This window comes from Eleginops maclovinus, chromosome 5 (assembly GCF_036324505.1).
Source record: "Eleginops maclovinus isolate JMC-PN-2008 ecotype Puerto Natales chromosome 5, JC_Emac_rtc_rv5, whole genome shotgun sequence".
Lineage (NCBI taxonomy): Eukaryota > Metazoa > Chordata > Actinopteri > Perciformes > Eleginopidae > Eleginops > Eleginops maclovinus.
In genome coordinates this window covers 25,506,389-25,526,772 of record NC_086353.1, presented here as the reverse complement: position 1 = coordinate 25,526,772, position 20,384 = coordinate 25,506,389, and the positions used below count along the sequence as shown (strand labels likewise).

General features: G+C 39.1%; 1 protein-coding gene across 2 annotated transcripts in view; it reads right to left on the bottom strand.

Moving 5' to 3' along the window:
- LOC134864993 (potassium voltage-gated channel subfamily KQT member 5-like) overlaps positions 1–20,384 on the bottom strand; it is a 109,540-nt gene that overhangs the window by 11,299 nt on the left and 77,857 nt on the right. For both annotated transcript variants that reach the window (XM_063884371.1, XM_063884372.1), the window contains exons 4-10: positions 14,951–15,126; positions 11,614–11,739; positions 9,658–9,768; positions 8,224–8,319; positions 7,365–7,459; positions 5,543–5,569; positions 196–419 (exon numbers count right to left, since the gene is read on the bottom strand). In XM_063884371.1, coding sequence (XP_063740441.1) covers positions 196–419; positions 5,543–5,569; positions 7,365–7,459; positions 8,224–8,319; positions 9,658–9,768; positions 11,614–11,739; positions 14,951–15,126 — 855 coding nt within the window. The remainder of the gene's footprint in view (positions 1–195; positions 420–5,542; positions 5,570–7,364; positions 7,460–8,223; positions 8,320–9,657; positions 9,769–11,613; positions 11,740–14,950; positions 15,127–20,384) is intronic.

Here is a 20,384-nt window from a genome sequence, read left to right as displayed (position 1 = left end):
TGTGTTATTATATAGGTGCACAATTAATTGTGGCTACGCTATGGCTTTCGTTATGGCTTGGTAGATGTCGACACACTATCAACTTTAAAAGTAGATCTTGGTTCAAAAAAGGTTGGGCACCCCTGGACTAAAGGATGGACTTCTCACCACTGCTTAAATAATCCAGGCTAATAACGAACAATGGGACTCCCTCACCGTCAGTTGTGGAGCGGGACTGGCTCTTAAGGCGGAGCGAGGGTCTGAAGCGTGTGCGGTCGTTGAAGCTCCAGCTCTTCTGCACCTTGGCGGGGCTCGTGCCCTCCGTCCCAGCATCGGCCCCCGGAGAGCACCGGTCGTTCACTGAAGATGTCTGCCTGTTTTTGATGCTCTGACCCCGGGGGCTCGCCAACCTCACCCGTTCCTTGAAGCTCAACTTCTGACTGTGGAGCGGGATTGGGATGAGTAGAAAGGGTACATGGAGTGGGGAGAAGAATGAGAAGTTGTGAAGAAATGTAATGACAGATAAATATATTTATGTATTGAGGCATCTGACCCATCTGAAGCCTGATATAACAGTGAAGTGTTTGTTGTTGATATAATACTAATTGTGACCACAAGAGGCAGAAATGCATGACTACCCCATGTTCCAAATATGTTGAAAAACATTCATGCTTTCTTTTAAGTGATTTTCTAATTACTCCATGCGTAATGATATGATAACAAATAGAGGTCCTTTACAGAACATGCACGGAAAAATCTGAAATGTTGATTTTAATTAAATGTATTTTATCAGCAGATTTAACTGTATTAGGTTAGTTGGAAGCAATAATATTAAGTTTAAATAATGTAGTAGTTTCAATTTAATATGATTGATATAACTAACCAATTAGGCCTCTTGTGGACAAAAGGAATATTGCAACAACTAACAAATTCTACTGAAAAATAGATTTTTAAAAACTTGTTATTTAAACATAAAATCAACAGAAACTTTAAAAGAATTGTCTTTGCAAGACTTTCCCCCCTACCTATTTCACAGATGAAACAACATTGTAATAAGGACATTATAAAATTAATTAAAGTTTTCTTAAACACATTAGAGAAAACATATTAGATCAGATATACAAATCGATCACTGGATTCTTTTTCTCATTTGCCTCTCTGGGCTTCCGTAGAACATAAATGATCCAAACATGTAAGCATAATGCAGTTTCTTCACACAATCTTGTCATTTATGGTCATTCAGCGCTTTATCTGCTAATATGAGGGTGAAGGGCTGCAGATGGAGAAAGATGAGAATGCATGACAACATCGCAGCAGGTGCTTTACACAAAATGCAAGCTCGGTCAGTTATGATGCTCTGGCTGTGTGCTGTAGGGTGCGCCTGTATGTGTTCACATTATTTATCCAGCTAAAGTATAGTTGTTTTATGTGACCAATTTGTAAGTATGTGGCTCAAAGAGACATTCGAGGCCATGGTATTATATTCAACATTAATGGTTGTAATACTTTGTATTATCATTTGTGCATCAGATACAACAAATCAACATTTTGTTCCTTAGGATTTATTGCACAAAAGATCATTGTAATATATAATGACTGGGTGAGGTTTTGGAAAACCAAACATGACATTTATTTTTGTTTGTGAACAGGGAGGGAACAGGACAATTAGATAAATACAATGTATAAAGAGGATGATTCTGCAAATGTGCATTTACATATAATAACGTCATGCAAAGGCAGTGCACAAGCATTAGCATTAAGGGCCTCTGTAATACTCATTTTCAGTTTCATATCAGTATTTTGTGCCTCTACTGGGACATGTTTCCATGCTTTAATGTTCAAAAAACTCTTTATTTTTCTCATACTGCCTTAAAACAGAGCCCAGTCTGCTCTGATTGGTAAGCTGGTTGGCTCTGTTGTGATTGTGAACAGCTTAGAGATGTCCCTTAGCCTACCACATACAATGTGTTGGAGCACTAGGCAATAGTAGTGCGGGTGTTAAATAGTGATGTCACTATGTTAAGGAAGTAAACAATTGAGTCCAATGGAGGTGTTTCAGGCGGGGAATGGAATGGAACCTTGGGGTTTTAGCCTTTGCGGACCATTTACAAGCACAAACACCTTTATAACAAAAGTGTGTATAGGATGTTTTGTAGGGAACTGATTTTTGTTGTGGATAAATACACATTTAAGAAGATATAAGTTTAGTAGTGCTCTTTGGTCCTTTTTTAGGATTTATAGACAGAAACAAATAGAATATCACCACCTTTACGTTTGTTTCAGGATATTTAGGCAGATTGTAAAGTGTGTGAGAACAGTGTGATAAGATGTAAAGATGTTGGGCTAAAGAAGATGGTATCACAATTATTACTTCACAAGATGAAGCAATGAAAACAACAGGCATAGTAGCGCATTGCTCAGGCAGAGATCATACAAAGGAGTGAGTGCACCGCTGTAGAGGCGACCGATGTCTATCTGCAATATTTTATGATTCTGCTCTCTCTAAGGCCGCACAGCCTCCTACAGATACCCATGCAGCAAGAATTAGTCAGCATTCTCAAATCACAGCGTCATGTAAGCAGGGGAGCAGAAACGCTGTGTACCTATGTTTCCAAGTGGAACGCCTCCTCAGTAGCTTCTGTTTATTACTAAGAGTTTTACTAAGGGAGATAGACATACGTTGATGTGTTACACGATGCAGAAACAGAGGGAAGAAATGTTGTGTGTTTTGTGAGGTGAAACACAATGCTTCTTTATTTTATTTCTCTACTTTTTACCTTAAAGATCTCCCATTATGCTATATTTGAACAATATATTGTAGGGCCATATCTATACAAAACATGTCTGTGAAGTGTTTTGCTCAAAATACCAAACAGATCCCCCATTGTAGCATGCCTCATCCCCCTCTATTTCAGCCCTGCTCCTGAAGTGCTGATTCTGCGACTGTAGCTTTAAATGAACTAGCTGCTGCTGGGCACGCCCCTTTGGAGCTGCTGCTGGCCACGCCCCTTTGGAGCGTCATGATCTCTCTCTGAAGAGAGTTTTCTACCGGGAGAATCTCAGCTAAACTCTGCCGTGATTAAACCCCATGTTATGTTCCAAACCACATCCAGCATTATTTCTGAAACAGTATGGAGCTCAAACGTTTCTCTCTTTCGGTTTACCACAAGGACAGGACCTTTATATTACACACAGTCTCTCCAGTACAGCGTTAGCTCTGAGGGTTAGCGATGCTTGCTAATGTAAACACAGACCATATCACTTCCAAAACAGAGTAGTTTCAGCTTGCCTGTATATTGGGTACAACATGGGTGGGACATTGCCAGAAGTTCAATGTAAAGCCAGCCCACATTTCCCTTGTTACGTCATAAGGACAGCAAATCTGGATCAGCTCGTTTGTACCCCTGTTTTTAGAGTTGTGGGTAAGGAGGAAAAGAGAGAGGGTTGTATTTTCTGACACTTTATGAGTCTCCTTGCACATCCGGGACACATATTTATGTATAAAAGACATCAAAAAGGGCATTTTGCATAATAGGGGACCTTTAAGACTGAAAGGCTTTGAAGTAAAGAATTAATACAGCAAGTTCCTATGCTTCAATGTGTCGACTGCTGACATTTAGAAGCAGCAGAACAGAGGCAATTGAGTTTGGTAGAGACAAATGAACATCTACAGCATCGTTTGAAAAAGGCTGCAATTTGGTGACTCACACACTTCATGTCGATTTCCCCGTTTAACTATGGGGATTCAGCTGGGCCATGGCCACAATTGCTGAGTCACCATGTGAGGCCAGTAACCTGCAGACAGACACTTGTGGGTTCACCGAGGGTATAAAGATGAAGAGCTTTGTTCAGTTTTTACTGGTGTTTTATCACCGGGCTTCTGTGAAGTATTACATTGGACATTAATACATACATCTAGCTAATAAATAAAATAAGGAAGCTCAAGTTGTAATGCACTGCATGGTTTTTAATCTCCTCTCCAGCTCTGCAGTGGAGATGTAGTAAAGTAGATTCAGGGGTTTGCAAAAATGCACATGCTAGGGATGAATTATGCTATTATTTTTTACAGGCAAAGCAGATTTGTTTAAATGCCAACCTGCAATATGTGGTTATTTCTGTTTATTTATATATCCGTCTTGCGATAAGCTTTCATTTAACCCTTAATATGTTTTTCAGTTTTTTTTATTTTAAATAATTGATTTGAATACTATTTACTTTTTTGAATTCCAATTCATCCAAAAGCGACTTTGAGTCAGAGAAAAGCGCTAAATAAATACAATTTATTATTATTTTCAACGAATGATGATGATGATTATTAATGTTATTATTATTACAATTTTATTTTTTTGTTTCTTCCTTCACCTTATACACTTTAAGGGGTATTTGGAGGATTTAATGCATACTCTAATGCATATTTATTGATCTTATTCTATTTATGTGGTATGTTTTTACATACATGTATGGGAAAACTATGTAAATAAATAAAACCTTACATTACATTTTTATTTCTTATTTGCTTCTTTAGCTTTCTCTGTATGTGGATACATTTGTGAAGGGGGGAAACATCCCAACTGGTTGCTAAGGTGATTTACATTTACATACGCAGGTGACGTTTACCCATTGTTTCATAACTGCAACACAACACAACATATTAAATTTTTCTGCCCTGACTACGCTGCAGGCTGTCCTCCCCTTGTGAATAAAGAAAATGCATTGGCTAAAGGACTCAGAGCAGGATATCATTAGAGAATGAGGCAATTTGAAAAATTAATACAATTTCTAAGAGCATAATAAGGAAAGAGGATGTCTAAAAGACAGATGTTTGCATGTGAGTTTGATGGCTTCTATTTAAGAGCCTTTTATGTTCAAAGATGTGTGTTTCTTGGAAAGTAAAACCAGTGAGGAAAAAGAAAAAGCACCAATCAGGATTTGAAAACAATAAGCCACACAGAGAGCTAGTTTAAAACTCTCTCAGAAGGTCAACAACCTTTTTCTTTCATTGACGGTGCAGTTCACACAGAAGCCTTAAGATTTATAATGCTTGATATTGTCTTAAATAAAAGGCTGGATATTGTAAGTTGCAATTCGATTCTTTATTAATGATCTTACAATATCTTACTACCTTACAATAGCTGCACTATGTATTTGTGTATAGAGTGGTGCAGTGATGAAATATTTTTGTAGGACAACCCGAAAGTAAGCATCGCAAAGCCTCTCATGACCAAACGCAATTGGACTTTGCCATTGGATTTTGTTATATTGCTGAAATCACACATTTATGATATTCAAACGTTTTTTGTCAGCAGGATAACCTCTAAATATTATCACCACTTTGTCATTTTTTAAGGGTTAATGCAATCGGCAGAAGATAAAATCTAACGTGAGGCTATGGTTCATCCACAGGCAGCTGTACAAGACCTTTGCGTGAAAAAACATTGAGAAAGAAATCCCCCGAAAACTAGTACATTAAGTACTTAGTGTTTTCAGAGTTCATAGTGGGACACCTATCCCAAACTATCATTACGAAAGACAGTGAATGTTCAGAGGAACAGCAGTTACAAACCTCGTGTTCGACTCTCCCTGCTCCTTCCTGGAGTTGACAGACAAGAAGAAGAAAAAAACAAGACATTAGCAATCACCATTAATAATACATAATTGTCAATTGTGCTTAAAGAACCAGTGGTTTTGCATGTTTTAGCCCATTTACTACGCATCACAAAGCTGTGTTTTAGAAATGTGAAGGATTTTTGTACTATAAAATGTTTTTTTTGCAGACCCTTGAAGCGTAATCAGGTAATATCACAGTGAAAATCCAGTATGTATCAGTTTTGTAAAAAGTATAGTTATAGTAAAGGTTTCATTTGGTCCATTTGGGCAGACCACCTGCTGCCAGTATAAAGTGTGATTTTATTGGTACTGAAACTGATATAGTTTTAAATGCATTTGGCTCAAGAGGCAAATATGTGGGGATAGCCCTACACTCGACACAAAGTGCCCTGCGTACGGGAAAACTGTTTTTATAAATGAAAGTCACACATACCAAATGGGGTTTGCCAGGTAATATTTTCATCATAAGCTCAAAGTTGTGTTTCTAAAAAAAAGGTTGGTAAAAGTGGTCAGCATACACATATTACACTTGCGTTTAAACCTGCTATTAAACGCCCCGGTGCCCACCAGCCTCGGGATATGGTTATGACTAACTTGATGGTCGCTGCAATCGATTACACAACTCAGGAATGTTTGAAGAGTGTGCTCATTTCAGTTACAAGAGATGTCATTGATTTGTAGCCTACATACATTAATAGAAATGCCTGGAACTGTGAGCTAAAGAGCTAAAACCTGCACAAACAGTGGTATGGTGGCTATGATAGAACATTTTTTGCATTCAAGGCTTTGTCAGCAGCTGTTGAACAAGATTGTAGGGTAGCAACCCATCAATCGATAACAAACATTCAATGGGAAATAGACCTTAGCAGACAGCAGGCTCACTGAACACATGCTGGTCCAGGCAGAGTTTAAAACCTAAAGAGTCACTTGCAGCTTATTAACGTAGCAGTAGCTCTCAATCAGAAAATGTGTTTTATACAGTTAGATGAGCATTAGCTAACATTTAGCAATCTGGTTAGAGCCATGGATTTTAAACAGAAACTCTTAACACATCTACCATCTAGTGTGTAGAACATTTTAATGGAAAAATGTAGGAAAAAGTGCTCTGCTCTTAACCTGTGCCAACAGAAGGAATTCCATGTTCTCCTCCCCGCTGAGTGCACGTAGCATGTTTGTTTTTTTAGGGAAACCTGTCCATAGTAAACCCCACTGTATCTTTGTTATGTTTGCTACCACATCCAATGAAATCCGCACAGCATCTTAAATTACTCAGGGCACCAGTGCTGGGTGGGTGTCCAATTTAAAGCTACTGAAGTGCTGCAAATTCAAAAAGCTTTATGGCTCATTAAGGCCAAAATTGCCGTCCTACACGGAGAGATAATGCTGAAATTGCTGCCTCAGACCTTTAAAGTGACACCCGTTAAAGTGCAATTGGACACTGAAATTCCTAAAGTGAAATAAAGGGCGCCTCCAAAGCTTTATTTCTTCAATTGCAGCAAAAATAAAGGGTTATCTAGAGATGTCTTAGAAGTCAGCGATTTTCTTTTATTTTGAGCAAACTGAGCCAGGATATTCTTTGGTGGCTGTCGACCGATATCACATTAGAAGAGGAACTTGAGAAAATCAATGCATATGTACAAAAGAGAGTGCATCACAGATTCAATATATAGATAATATGGAGTGGAAAGCCTTGGAAAATTACAAAAATTGTACAGATTTCAAGTGTAGGACAAAAAAGCTTGACTGGCACAGACACCAGCTGCCGCAGTTGTACCTACTTCGTAGGGCTGCAGGTATGCAATGCCTTCAAGTGAGGCTTCCACGTAGCAATGGAAACCGAGTTCTCATCAGCCGAATAACTACGCCAAACACACTGCATGCAGAAAACACAAAACCAAGAGGGAGAAAAGAGAGAGATAAATGAATAAGATAATTAGAACAAAAACCTGGCAGAGTCAGAAGGGAGAGGGGGAAGAGGATGAGGAGGGAAAGAAAACAAATGAAAGAGCTGATTAGTGAACATAAAAAAAACACGTGTTCCACACATCTGTGCCCGGGCGGGGATCAGGCGTGGATACATGCCTGTGGGATGGCAGGAGGCTCTCATAGTGCCGCCAAGTGGCCTCCAGGTAGGGCCTGTCGGTGGAGTAATAACGCCACGCAGCCTGGTACGACATGGGAACGGACAAGAGGAAGAGGAGGAGATGACACAAGGAGATCGAGGACAGGAGAAGAGGATGAAAATGAAGAGGCATGTGGGAGGAAAGCAGGTCACGGAGCAGACAAGGAGGCGTACAGAGAAATATTTGATGAGGAAAACATAAGGTTTGAATCAATGAAATGCGTGAAAAACAGACGAGGGGCAAAAATGGGTTTCCCAATCTGTTGGTGTTTCTGGGCTTAAACACATGAGAGTTTGGAAGGGGGCGGGGACTAAGTATTAAGCGCTTTTAATTCATTCCTTTATGGGTCCACAGAGGAAAAAAAATAGAAACTGGAGACCAATCACATCATTAAACACATTTTATATTTGGCAGAAATTAAGTGTATTATTTAGAAAAGCAGTAAAAAGTCATGATAAAAATGTTGTTATTTTCCAGCTCTGAAACAGATACTGTACGTGTGTGGGTGGTGTACCTGGATGAGGTAGGCGGCGGGGTTTCTCCTTTTCTCAAAGTGCTTCTGTCTGTGTTGCTCCTGGACCTTCAGGGCAAAGCCTGAGCCCAGAATTCCCTGGTGGGATATTAACAGGATTAAATATAAGATGCATGTGAACACCAAAGACTCTCAAGTATTACAGAGCTGCTGGGTGACTAGCAGCAGAACGTCCATCATGGCTCCATGAAAAACTACAGGTTGAATTTGGACACAGATTGTCCTATTCCCCAAGGGACTAATGTTACATGTGTTGTTACCTGTGGACCAATAATAATGTGTAAAATGTGTCGAGTTTGTCTTTGTCTTTATCTGTTATACTGCAGATGATGTGATGTGATACTATTGGTGTGAATCATTCTATTATTAATCTGTTTTTTTCGTCTCCTCTGCACAATTATTCTGCCTCTTTACCTGGTGGAGAATCATGGAGGCTGCGTTGGAAATGATAAATACAAGTTTCGAAAGCATTTTGGGATCAAATCCAGAAAGTTCATTTAGATAAACAGCAAGCAGACCCAGTGGCACGGACAGGGCTTAGTGAATATTATATTAATATAAATAGCTTAGGTCCTCTGGTAAGGCAAGGCCAATGTGATAGGGTAATATTCTTTCTTAAAATACTTGTTATTTTAGGCACATTTATTTTACTGCTCCCCGGAGGACGTACACAATGGCAACCCACTGCTCCTCACACTAGGATGGGTCAAATGTAGAATCAAAATTTCCCTTCTGCGGGACCATTATTGTATTTGTTTCTATTTAGTGATAATACCTATTTTCTCCTGATAAATGTTAGAAAGTTAATACCACTATCTGGGTGAGATTGGGTGGCATTGTACAGCCCAGCGTAAGACCCGTGATTTTTTGATAAAGTTAATATGGATTCATCAAATAGCTTAGTCAGCAAGAAGAGTGGAAACAGGAAACAGATAGTCCTAACTCCTAAGTTAAAACACACCAACCAAAACCTTTTTAATTAGACATACATGTACTGTACGTTATAACTTGCAGGCTTAAGAAGTACTGCTAGTCATCAATATTTTAAACTTGGGAGAAAGCCCGACTAGCTGTTTAGTCTAACAGCTAGTCTGCTAATCTAAGCTAGCTGCTTCCTGGATTTAGCTACTATTGCACACATATAAAAAGGCCTAATAAACTCATTGAATACATTTCCTGTCTCTAAGAAGTCATTTTCTGGGATGTTTTTGCTGGCGCATTGTCACATGTCTTTAATTAATGTTAGCATCTTTAGAGCGCTTGGTTCATAAAGAAAGCAGACAATCATGTTCAGGACAAAACTCAAATCCAGTTTGGACAACTTTATTAAATCTTCACGAACTGATGTGAGGAAATAACACTGAAAAAGTTCAAATTTAACATAGAAAGTATTTAATTAGAATAATTCAGACTCACAGCTGGCAGTGCAAAGAAGGAGATGCCCAGGAGGGCAAACCCAGCTGACAGCATCCGTCCTGTCCACGTCTTTGGTGTCTTGTCCCCATAACCAATGGTTGTCAGGGTGATCTGGGACAAGAAATACATTATTATTATAGGTCCTGAATTATGCCCGTGCTACACATCAGAATACAAGTTCTCTGACAGCTGAAAGGAAATGTTCTCTTTAATGTCATAATGCTTTTGGTCAAATTTTCTCACTAGCCCTTCCTATAGAGTTGACGGTACATGATTTAAAAAGAAAACAACCTTTGCTTTCTCTTTAATAATTCTATATTTAATAAAGCAAATGACATTTATTCACACATATTTACTTTTTTTTAAATGGGTGTTGTTAATGACAACAACAAGTTGCTTTTAGGGAACATTAAAAGGTTTTATATCTCAATGCTTTGTACAGGAAATCAGGACTCCGCTCATTGCTGTATTGAGGTTTCTAAATAATTAGCTGCATATTAGGAGGTTCATTTGATTTCACCTGTGGCAGACTGAATGAATGCACCTGCTGGTTACACAGCATGTGAGTGGGCTGAATTTGATGTATCATTATTTTTTAAATTACAACAAAATGACATCTGATTGGTCAAAATAGTCTCATATTTTCAGTATTTTTCTTGGACTTCTCTGAGATCCATGTCTCTCGGTGTGCATATTGACTGTATTATATTTGCATGTAATTTTCTTTTCACATAGAGGCATGATTTTCAATGCTGCCTTCAGGCGCTGCATTTGGAGTGATTAGACCTTTGAGTAGGACTTATGGCAGCGGCTCCGTCTGGCCTTGGATTCTAGAACGATAATGAAAGCCTGTGGCTGAAATGTTTTATTCTGCTTAAAAAATAAAACGTATTGAACCACCGTTTTGTGTTCTTTGGTGTATGTGCAACGACCTTCTTCTGTGAATGCTGTTTTTAGAACATTGATTAAAGACATTGAACCAAACAGAAGGGAGACAATGTTTTCATAAAAACATGTGTTCATCGTGATAGTAATCTGTATGTATGTATGTATGTATGTATGTATGTATGTATGTATGTATGTATGTATGTATGTGTGTGTGTGTGTGTGTGTGTGTGTGTGTGTGTGTGTGTGTGTGTATGTATGTATGTATGTATGTATGTATGTATGTTTGTATGTATGTATGTATGTATGTATGTATGTATGTATGTATGTATGTATGAATCCATCTGTCAGTCTGTCTGTCTCTCTGTCCGTCCATCCATCTATCTATTTGTTTTCGCAGATTGATCAACCTTTCTCTCAGACTCTTATTGCCTTGCATCACAAAGGCGGCTGTAGCCATTTGGTATCATTATGATTTCTTGAGACGGTATGAAACTAATGGTTAATGGAGCCGTGCGGCGTTAATGTTTATGGAGGAGCTGTCAATGCTCAGAGGCAATGACAAGAGAAAAATATAAGCATCCATACAGACACATTTACAGTATGTGAAGAGGTGACAGTGAGACCTCCTGTTGCTGAGAAACCACACTGGATGTGAAAAGAAATCAATTCAAGATGTATTGTACATTTACACGAACAAATATTGATGGCAAAACATTTTTTTCTTTACTGGCATTTTTCTACTATAATCTTAAACAGTAGTACGATTTTTTTCTTCTTTTAAATAAAGATTTCAAATCTCGAGATATATTCAAGAATCGCTCATTTCCACCACTTTGAGGTCAGGCAATATCAAAATAGTTTTCTCTGAAAATAACCAATTTATTTGTGACTTTTGTAATATACCATTACCCTCTCCCACGGGTCTGCAATTAATCACTTCTTTTTACCTACAAAGCCGTATGTATGCAAACATCATAGACAGCTCCTTAAATTGAGAGGTGAATGGAAAATTCTCTCGCAGCATTTCCATTGTGAGTTTTGACTGAATCCTGGCCAATCCAAACTCACCGTGCCCCACCACAGTGCATCAGCGTAGGTAGCAAAGTCTTTGTTGAACTTGTTCTCCACAAGGTACACGAGGAACGAAGAGAAGATGAGAACCAAGAAGCCGATGTACCAGGCGGTTACCAGTTCCTGCAGAGAGTATTCATGGGAAAACAAGAATTGTGTTAATGCAAAACCACTTAGGTATATGAGCCTAGAATGGCTTTTTTTTTAAAGACAATTTTGAAGGCCATGTCTGCCCAAAGGAAAGTGATGACAGTTTATCAAACCTTTGTTTTAAATCTGCTACCATACCTAAAGATCCTTTCAAATCATGCCGGTATTGTGCGTTATGCCTTTTTAAAGATTTATTTTCAATAAAATCGAAAATCTAAAGTTCCCAATAGCAGCTGCACGCTGTTCGTGTTAAGGGTGACGCATTGCATGATGGGACATTTTGTCATCACAGCAGAGACTTTAAATGATTGTATTTGGAGGAAAATGATTGATATTTCAATGATATTTCCTTTTACAAACCACATATTTAATTTACTTTTTGACAAATCCACCAACATTATTTTGTATTTGTTTTTTTAAAGCACACTGACAAAGCTATGGTGTGTGCAACATCACAGACTGCACTGAGTCTTGGAAAGAGCTCATGTGAGAAGAGATGTGAGAAAATTATTGTAGAATCAATATTTAGCAAACTCATAAAGGCATTACAATGAGACAACGTAAACTAAAACCTATAACCTACTAAGTGTAGGCTTCAAAAAATGCACATTATGTTCCTTTATATTTTATTGATCATACAGATAACCTAATCCTTGCACAAATAATATAATGAACAGACTCCTGGACACGCTGTCATGCTGGCCCTACCAGAATGCTTCATCTCATTAATGCCACATCCAGAAGGCCGGACAGTGAACTCTGACCCCATAGTATGTGACCTTTCTCTGTTATCTTCACATAACATTTACTGTAAAAGCCTTAATCTTTTGTTTTTGCTATTTTTGCTTCCCGCTGTAGCTGCTCAATTGATATTACTCACTGCTGATATCTGCTCTTACAGCTGCTCACAGCAATAACTGGACACAGTTTGTGATGCAACTACTCTACTTCAACATTCACCACCTCCTGTATACTATGGAATTTAAAGTGTTGCTTCATTCACATTGTGAGTAGAAATAGACCTTTGTATGCACCACAATTGGAGGAAGGGCAAAAATCAAGGCTTTATTTTTGGTTGCTTTTGAATGTTTGATTCAGAATTTCCCTGAATTATTAACTTTAGAAAAGTTCATAAACCATCTGCTGTGACCCCTAACAAAACACATCCCTGCTACACACACACTCTTACACAATCGACTCATTCACAGTGGCAACTTTTTAATTCAGTTTGAATGTGCAGCTTTGATACACGTTAATTACAACTATGCTTGTAACCATGAGCTTTCCTTGCTCCTGCAGGGGGGGGGGGTCATACGGTTGTAAGAGAAATGTGAAAAGAAGTTTTGTGCTGGTTAATAGAGGTGGAGGAGAGAGAGATGAGCGAGAGTCCAGGTAAGAAGGGCGAGAAATGCCTGAAAACAGTTTAAAAACTGTAAATATAATACCAACACAAAATACAATACCTCCAGTTTTATATTTTCATTCACTTTCTAAGGTAGAGTGTATAACATTGGTAATTAAATGTAAAAAACTGAATTAAACACTTTAGGTATAGCATAGCATAGGGATGCTCTTTCAGTGAATCTGAAGTCAATATACTCTAATCAATGTATAGTATTTTATATAAGTGTTACATTCAATCAACATGGGAATGAAACATAACTATGATTTTGAACATGGCCATACAGTTGATTTAATTTCTGGGAGAACCTGCCTTGTATGAAGCAGATTCAGGCAGTAGGCGTATAGATTCACACTTAAAGTACTAGCCTACAGAAGAAGAGATCAATCTGATCCTTTTACAACCAACACTATATTCTGTGTTTTTCTGTATAATTGTATCCTGCTAGTAGTCTACAATTTTTAGAAATGTAACAGTAACCTGACTACGACTTTTTTAGTCTAACTGTAAGGTAATCCGTCACGCCAAGCCTGATGTTCACTAACACAATGAATCGGCCCTGTTTACAGGGATTCATTTAATACTTCATGTCACTAGATGTGTAGGCTGAATCATTGACTCACTGTGGGGGCTGAAGTTAATGCTTTCATTTGAAATATAAATATTGTTTTTCTTATTATAAATTCCTTCAGTGCCTTCCATTTCCACCCCCGCTCTCAGTTGCCATTCATAGTTTTGTGGCTAGGTTATTTTGAGATGCAGTTCAGTCAGACAACTCGCATTTAAAATGTAAATCAAAAGCAGCATATAGTTTGGGTTTGGCGTCCAGGCTCCGGCTTTATCACTCCCAGTTAATATTTTGTACACAGAACATGAAGGAGAGAAGATTAACTAACTATCTCCTGAGCCTACAGGTAGATGCTGGAGTGGAATCAGGGCAAATCATGCAACTTAAATAGAGCGGCAGATTACGGAGAGTATGTTTGGTTCAAGGTTAGTTTATCTGGATCGCACATTTTAAGACACAGAGGCAATTCAAAGTGCTTCACATAGGCATTTAACACATAATAATTCAAAACAAACAAATATAACACAATACATAAAAAGGGATAAAAGAATGGTTGCAGCTAAACATGCAATGATAAGGCACGGTTATAGGAACTCAGGATAGGCAGCATTAAAACGTTTTTAACCATGATTTATGGTTGGTTGTAAGAGGGGAATGGCTTGTTTTGTGTATATGTATATGTTGTACACCTGTCACCATAGAGTGCTTTTCTTTTCTAGCTCCAATAAATGCTGACTGTCAGTGAACTGATGTGTGATATTGCATCTGGGGAGGGTAATGTGTGACTGACTGACCTACAGCCATTCTCTATGAACGTTGCCTATAGGGTTGGTTTGCAACTTTCTATCTAGTCGTTCTCTCCTACACACCTGTCTCTGGTGCTAAACACACTCCTGCATGTGCACTGTGCTTGGCATCTGCAAATTGGCTCAGGAACCATTCAACAGAAACACTACTGTTTTCCATCCTGGCTCCAAAATGGTGAAACGAGCTCCCCATTGATATCAGGTCAACAGGAAGTCTACAGATCGTGCGTTGCAGACTGAAAAACCAGCTGCATACAATGCTTTTTTGCCAAACACAGCTGTCTGTAAAGTTTCAGCAAGAAATGATGTGTGTGTGTGTGTGTGTGTGTGTGTGTGTGTGTGTGTGTGTGTGTGTGTGTGTGTGTGTGTGTGTGTGTGTGTGTGTGTGTATTGGTCATGCCAGCCCACCTTGCTGTGTGCGTACACCACAGAGCCCAGCAGCTTCCAGGTGCCTCCTCTTCGGTCCATCCGCACCATGCGCAGGATCTGCAGGAAGCGCAGGCTCCGCAGCACTGAGGTGGCGAAGATGTTGCCCTGACTTCCTGCCGAGACCACCGCCACCGACGCTATCAGCACGATGATGTCTGTGTAGCACAGAGGAGCAAACACCAGAGACAACTGTTACCTGGATGACTCAATCCCAGACATTTGTTTTTAAATGCATGCCTCGACGCAATGCTTTTTTGTTATCTTGTTCATGTGCTTATTTGTATTACAGTTATTGATAAACACTCTTTATATTTGAGCATGGCTATTTCTTAAGACGTTGTGCAACAAAAGCAACACCTGTATCCAGTGGTGGTGGTCCATTTTATGCCACTTGATAATTTTACTCTATATTTATTTGAAGGGGCCTTTTTTTTTTTTTTGGTCTGCAAAGGCTAAAATCCCCAAGTTTTCTCCAACCATCTCGGAATCCCCAAAACAAGCCTAATAGAGCCCCTTTAATCCTCATGGTTACTAGCTACTTTTTTGGATATTAAAACACACAATATGCTTTTCTTTGCTACTTATCCGTCGTGTATTTTATTAAGTCTTTAAAATTCGCTCCACATTGACAAACCACAATTAAATTGCTCCTACATGTGATAAAAACTGAATAATATAATATTTTTTAACAATAAAATACTTTGAAAGACTCATTCTCCATACTGGATACTTATGATACTTAAAGCACCTTTAGCGGAATACCACCTACTTTATGTTGCTGAAATGGTCCATTGTGGAGAATTAGTACTTTTTGAACTTTGAGTACATTTTGATGCTTAGACTTTTGTAACTAAGTATACTCGTGAATTCAGGGTGTTTACTTGTAATCGAGTATTTAGAGACCATATATTCTTTACTTCTACTTCAGGATCAGAGATATTGGTTCATCTCTGTCTGTGTGGCACAAACACTTTGAAACAGTCACTACATGCAAGAGAACATTCTAAATATAACCTCATACACTTCGGCACATTAGGAAAAAAAAAAAAGAAACGACTTGTCATAGGAGCAGATGAGTGTTCACCCCGACAGCTAAAAGGTCCAACCTAAAGGCGAGTATACGTTGATCTTAATGTGAACGTGGCCCTTTAAAAAGGCAGGCAGGATGGCTCATCCCAGCCTGGAGGTCCGAGTATCTGGGGCTGGCTTGAAGTCTATCATGCTAACTAACTGTTGTCACCTCACCCTCACCCCTCACTGTGGAGCATTATCGCACTAACATTTTATATTACTTAAGCTGACATACTCTGCCATGGGCGTCAACATTGTGTACTATTCCTATACACTGTACGCTCGTGTACGTCGCCCGGTCACTACATCAATATGGCTGCTGATGCAAACACGGGAAGAAGTAATTGGCTTAAGCACTGTTCTATGAAGAATTTACCACGCGCAGTATATTTGAAATTATCAAGATCTTTATGTCGCATGTCGATGGGATTCTAAACGTTTCAGATTTGTTGCTCATTTAATTTTCCTTAATAAGTGCAGGCAAACTGCAATGAAGAAAATGTTTACCCTCATATAGAAAAACAACTTTAAGGCAGATATAAAGATAACACAACTTGGGATTTATTCACAGTGCATCTTAAATAACTTTAGTGGATCATAGCATATAGCATAATGCTTTTGGTAGGCCGACCAGGAAGTTAGCGTTGCATGGGCTCCCTCGACAAAAAGCAATCAAATTTCCTTTGGATTTCTTAAAATTGCAGAAAATAAGATCTTTGGCAACACATTTATATTATTTACACAATTTGTTCAGCATGATAATCTTCACATACAGTGGGGCAAAAAAGTATTTAGTCAGCCACCAATTGTGCAAGTTCTCCTATTGAAAAAGATGAGAGAGGCCTGTAATTGTTATCATAGGTATACCTCAACTATGAGAGACAGAATGAGAAAAAAAAATCCAGGAAATCACATCGTAGGATTTTTAAAGAATTTATTTTCAAATGATTGTGGAAAATAAGTATTTGGTCAATAACAAAAGTTCATCTCAATACTTTGTTATATACCCTTTGTTGGCAATGACAGAGGTCAAAGGTTTTCTGTAAGTCTTCATAAGGTTTTCACACACTGTTGCTGGTATTTTGGCCCATTCCTCCATGCAGATCTCCTCTAAAGCAGTGATGTTTTGGGGCTGTCGCTGGGCAACACGGACTTTCAACTCCCTCCAAAGATTTTCTATGGGGTTGAGATCTGGAGACTGGCTAGGCCACTCCAGGACCTTGAAATGCTTCTTATGAAGCCACTCCTTCGTTGCCCTGGTGGTGTGTTTGGGATCATTGTCATGCTGAAAGACCCAGGCACGCTTCATCTTCAGTGCCCTTGCTGATGGAAGGAGGTTTTCACTCAAAATCTCACGATACATGGCCCCATTCATTCTTTCCTTTACACGGATCAGTCGTCCTGGTCCCTTTGCAGAAAAACAGCCCCAAAGCATGATGTTTCCACCCCCATGCTTCACAGTAGGTATGGTGTTCTTTGGATGCAACTCTGCATTCTTTCTCCTCCAAACAGGACGAGTTGAGTTTTTACCAAAAAGTTCCATTTTGGTTTCATCTGACCATATGACATTCTCCCAATCCTCTTCTGGATCATCCAAATGCCCTCTAGCAAACTTCAGACGGGCCTGGACATGTACTGGCTTAAGCAGGGGGACACGTCTGGAACTGCAGGATTTAAGTCCCTGGCGGCGTAGTGTGTTACTGATGGTAGCCTCTGTTACTTTGGTCCCAGCTCTCTACAGGTCATTCACTAGGTCCCCCCGTGTGGTTCTGGGATTTTTGCTCACCGTTCTTGTGATCATTTTGACCCCACGGGGTGAGATCTTGCGTGGAGCCCCAGATGGAGGGAGATTAGCAGTGGTCTTGTATGTCTTCCATTTTCTAATAATTGCTCCCACAGTTGATTTCTTCACACCAAGCTGCTTACCTATTGCAGATTCAGTTTTCCCAGCCTGGTGCAGGTCTACAATTTTGTCTCTGGTCTCCTTTGACAGCTCTTTGGTCTTGGACATAGTGGAGTTTGGAGTATGACTGTTTGAGGTTGTGGACAGGTGTCTTTTATACTGATAACGAGTTCAAAAAGGTGCCATTAATACAGGTAACGAGTGGAGGACAGAGGAGCCTCTTAAAGAAGAAGTTACAGATCTGTGAGAGCCAGAAATCTTGCTTGTTTGTAGGTGACCAAATACTTATTTTTACCGAGGAATTTACCAATTAATTCATTAAAAATCCTACAATGTGATTTTCAGGATTTTTTTTCTCATTTTGTCTGTCATAGTTGAAGTGTACCTATGATAAAAATTACAGGCCTCTCTCATCTTTTTAAATGGGAGAACTTGCACAATTGGTGGCTGACTAAATACTTTTTTGCCCCACTGTATTAAGACCACTCTTAGGATTTTGAAGCATAAAAGGAAAGGACAGAAGTAAAAAGCTAACGTTAGGGTATAAACAAACTTCATCAGGTTCGCATGGCAGCGCGTCAACACCGCTAAGCTAAAGGTGACGGCGTTTAGTCGTCTTATTTAGAAACTTGTTAGCGACTGACGTTTCTTAAGTCACCAGTGGGGTATTTATTGATGTATTTTATGTCGTAAAAAATACAACCTCTTCAGGTCGTCTTAACAACATACCTTATATCAGTCATCAAACCAAAAACCCATTCCAAAAACTTGGCTTTGAGACAAGGAAACCAGATAAATGACTCATTCCTGCATTACTCCATTGAAAAAGTTGAGAAAATAGTCAGCAAATGCTCTATTTAAAAATTTAGATGAAACCTATCTATGGATGTCAGTTATTCATCCTGAATGTGGACTATAGTAGTGTAAGTTTTGCTTTTAGCCTAGATGAATGTGGCAAACGAAGGGATGTAAAGAGCTCCCACGACTCCCCCTCTTGATCCTCTCTCGAACACATCTTCCATTTCAATGATGCACCGTGGGTACTGTTTTTCTAGTTCACTGTGAACCAGAGCTTCTCCTTCGTATAGAACCTTCTGGTCAGCTCCTTTCCTTCTGCCTAACATTACATGTTACTTATTAGATGCTTTTATCCAAAGGAACTTACATACATTCAGGTGCACTTTTTGGGTGAGGTGTCTTGCCCTGGGACACAGCGACATGCAGTGGGACTCGAACCTTCTCTCCCCCTAGTCCCCTGATCCAAAGAGCAGCACACTATCCCCGTTATTTGGAGAGAATTACCTACCAAAGTGTGTTTAATGGCTTATCTTATAAACCATGAACCAATTGACCCAAGGTGGGGGGAGGAAAAAAGGGAAAAGTCAACACCATGAAAAATACATTAATGACACCCTGAAGGTGAGAGTCTCCGGGGCCCCTACAGGGCTGCAGCGGGCTCACTCCCTTTGAAGGTGCAGAGAGAGAAATAGGAGATTTGTGATAACAGAGGGATGAATGTGTGTGTGTGTCTGGGAATTGGAGTGTGTGAGGTCAGAGAGTTTGCCCACGTCACAATAATGCATCTCGGCAGTTCCTCTGCTTAAAAGAGTAACTTTAAATGAAAAGTGTCCTTTATGAGTTAGAAAATGACAAGGACATTCACTTCATCACATTACTGTATTGATCTTGGCTCCGTTTTGTAGCTGCCATGGCAACAGGAAGAAACATCTAGTAATTCTGTACCCTAAATACACAAAAAAAGGTCTACATTTGAAAAATGTTTAATTGCAAGATCATTTGTAATATATATATAATAATATATTGAATTGATCCTGGTCTGATTTTTTAGGAGGACATGTACCAAACAACGATTTTTTTTAATTATTAAAGAGGACATATTCTGCTCATTTTCAGTATTTAATGTCTCTACTGGGACATGTCTCCATGCTTTAATGTTCAAAAAGCTCTTTATTTTTCTCATACTGCCTGTGCTGCAGCACCTCTTTTCACCCTCTGTCTGAAACCAGAGCCCAGTCTGCTCTGATTGGTTAGAGCAGACCTTAGCCTATCACATACAATGTGTTAGTGCACTGGCCAATAGAAGTTTTAGTATTACATATTGATGTCACTGACTTCATGAAGTAAACAAAGGAGGCGTTACAGGAAATACGCTGAACCAAATATTGAGAAATTGGGATATTGTGTTTTTTCAGACTTTGATAACATTTTAATTAAATATGCAGTCTTAGTATGAAGTAGACTCCACATATAAATACAGAAATCATGTGTCTGCACTCTTTCACAGCCCCAATTCTGTCACTCTGCACATAACATCTGCATTTGCTGAATCCTCTATAAGTCACTGTTAATGTAGCAGTTTGCCAAAAAATCTGTCCATAATAAGATAGTAAATCCTGTAGAAGAGCTTTTAAGGAGAAA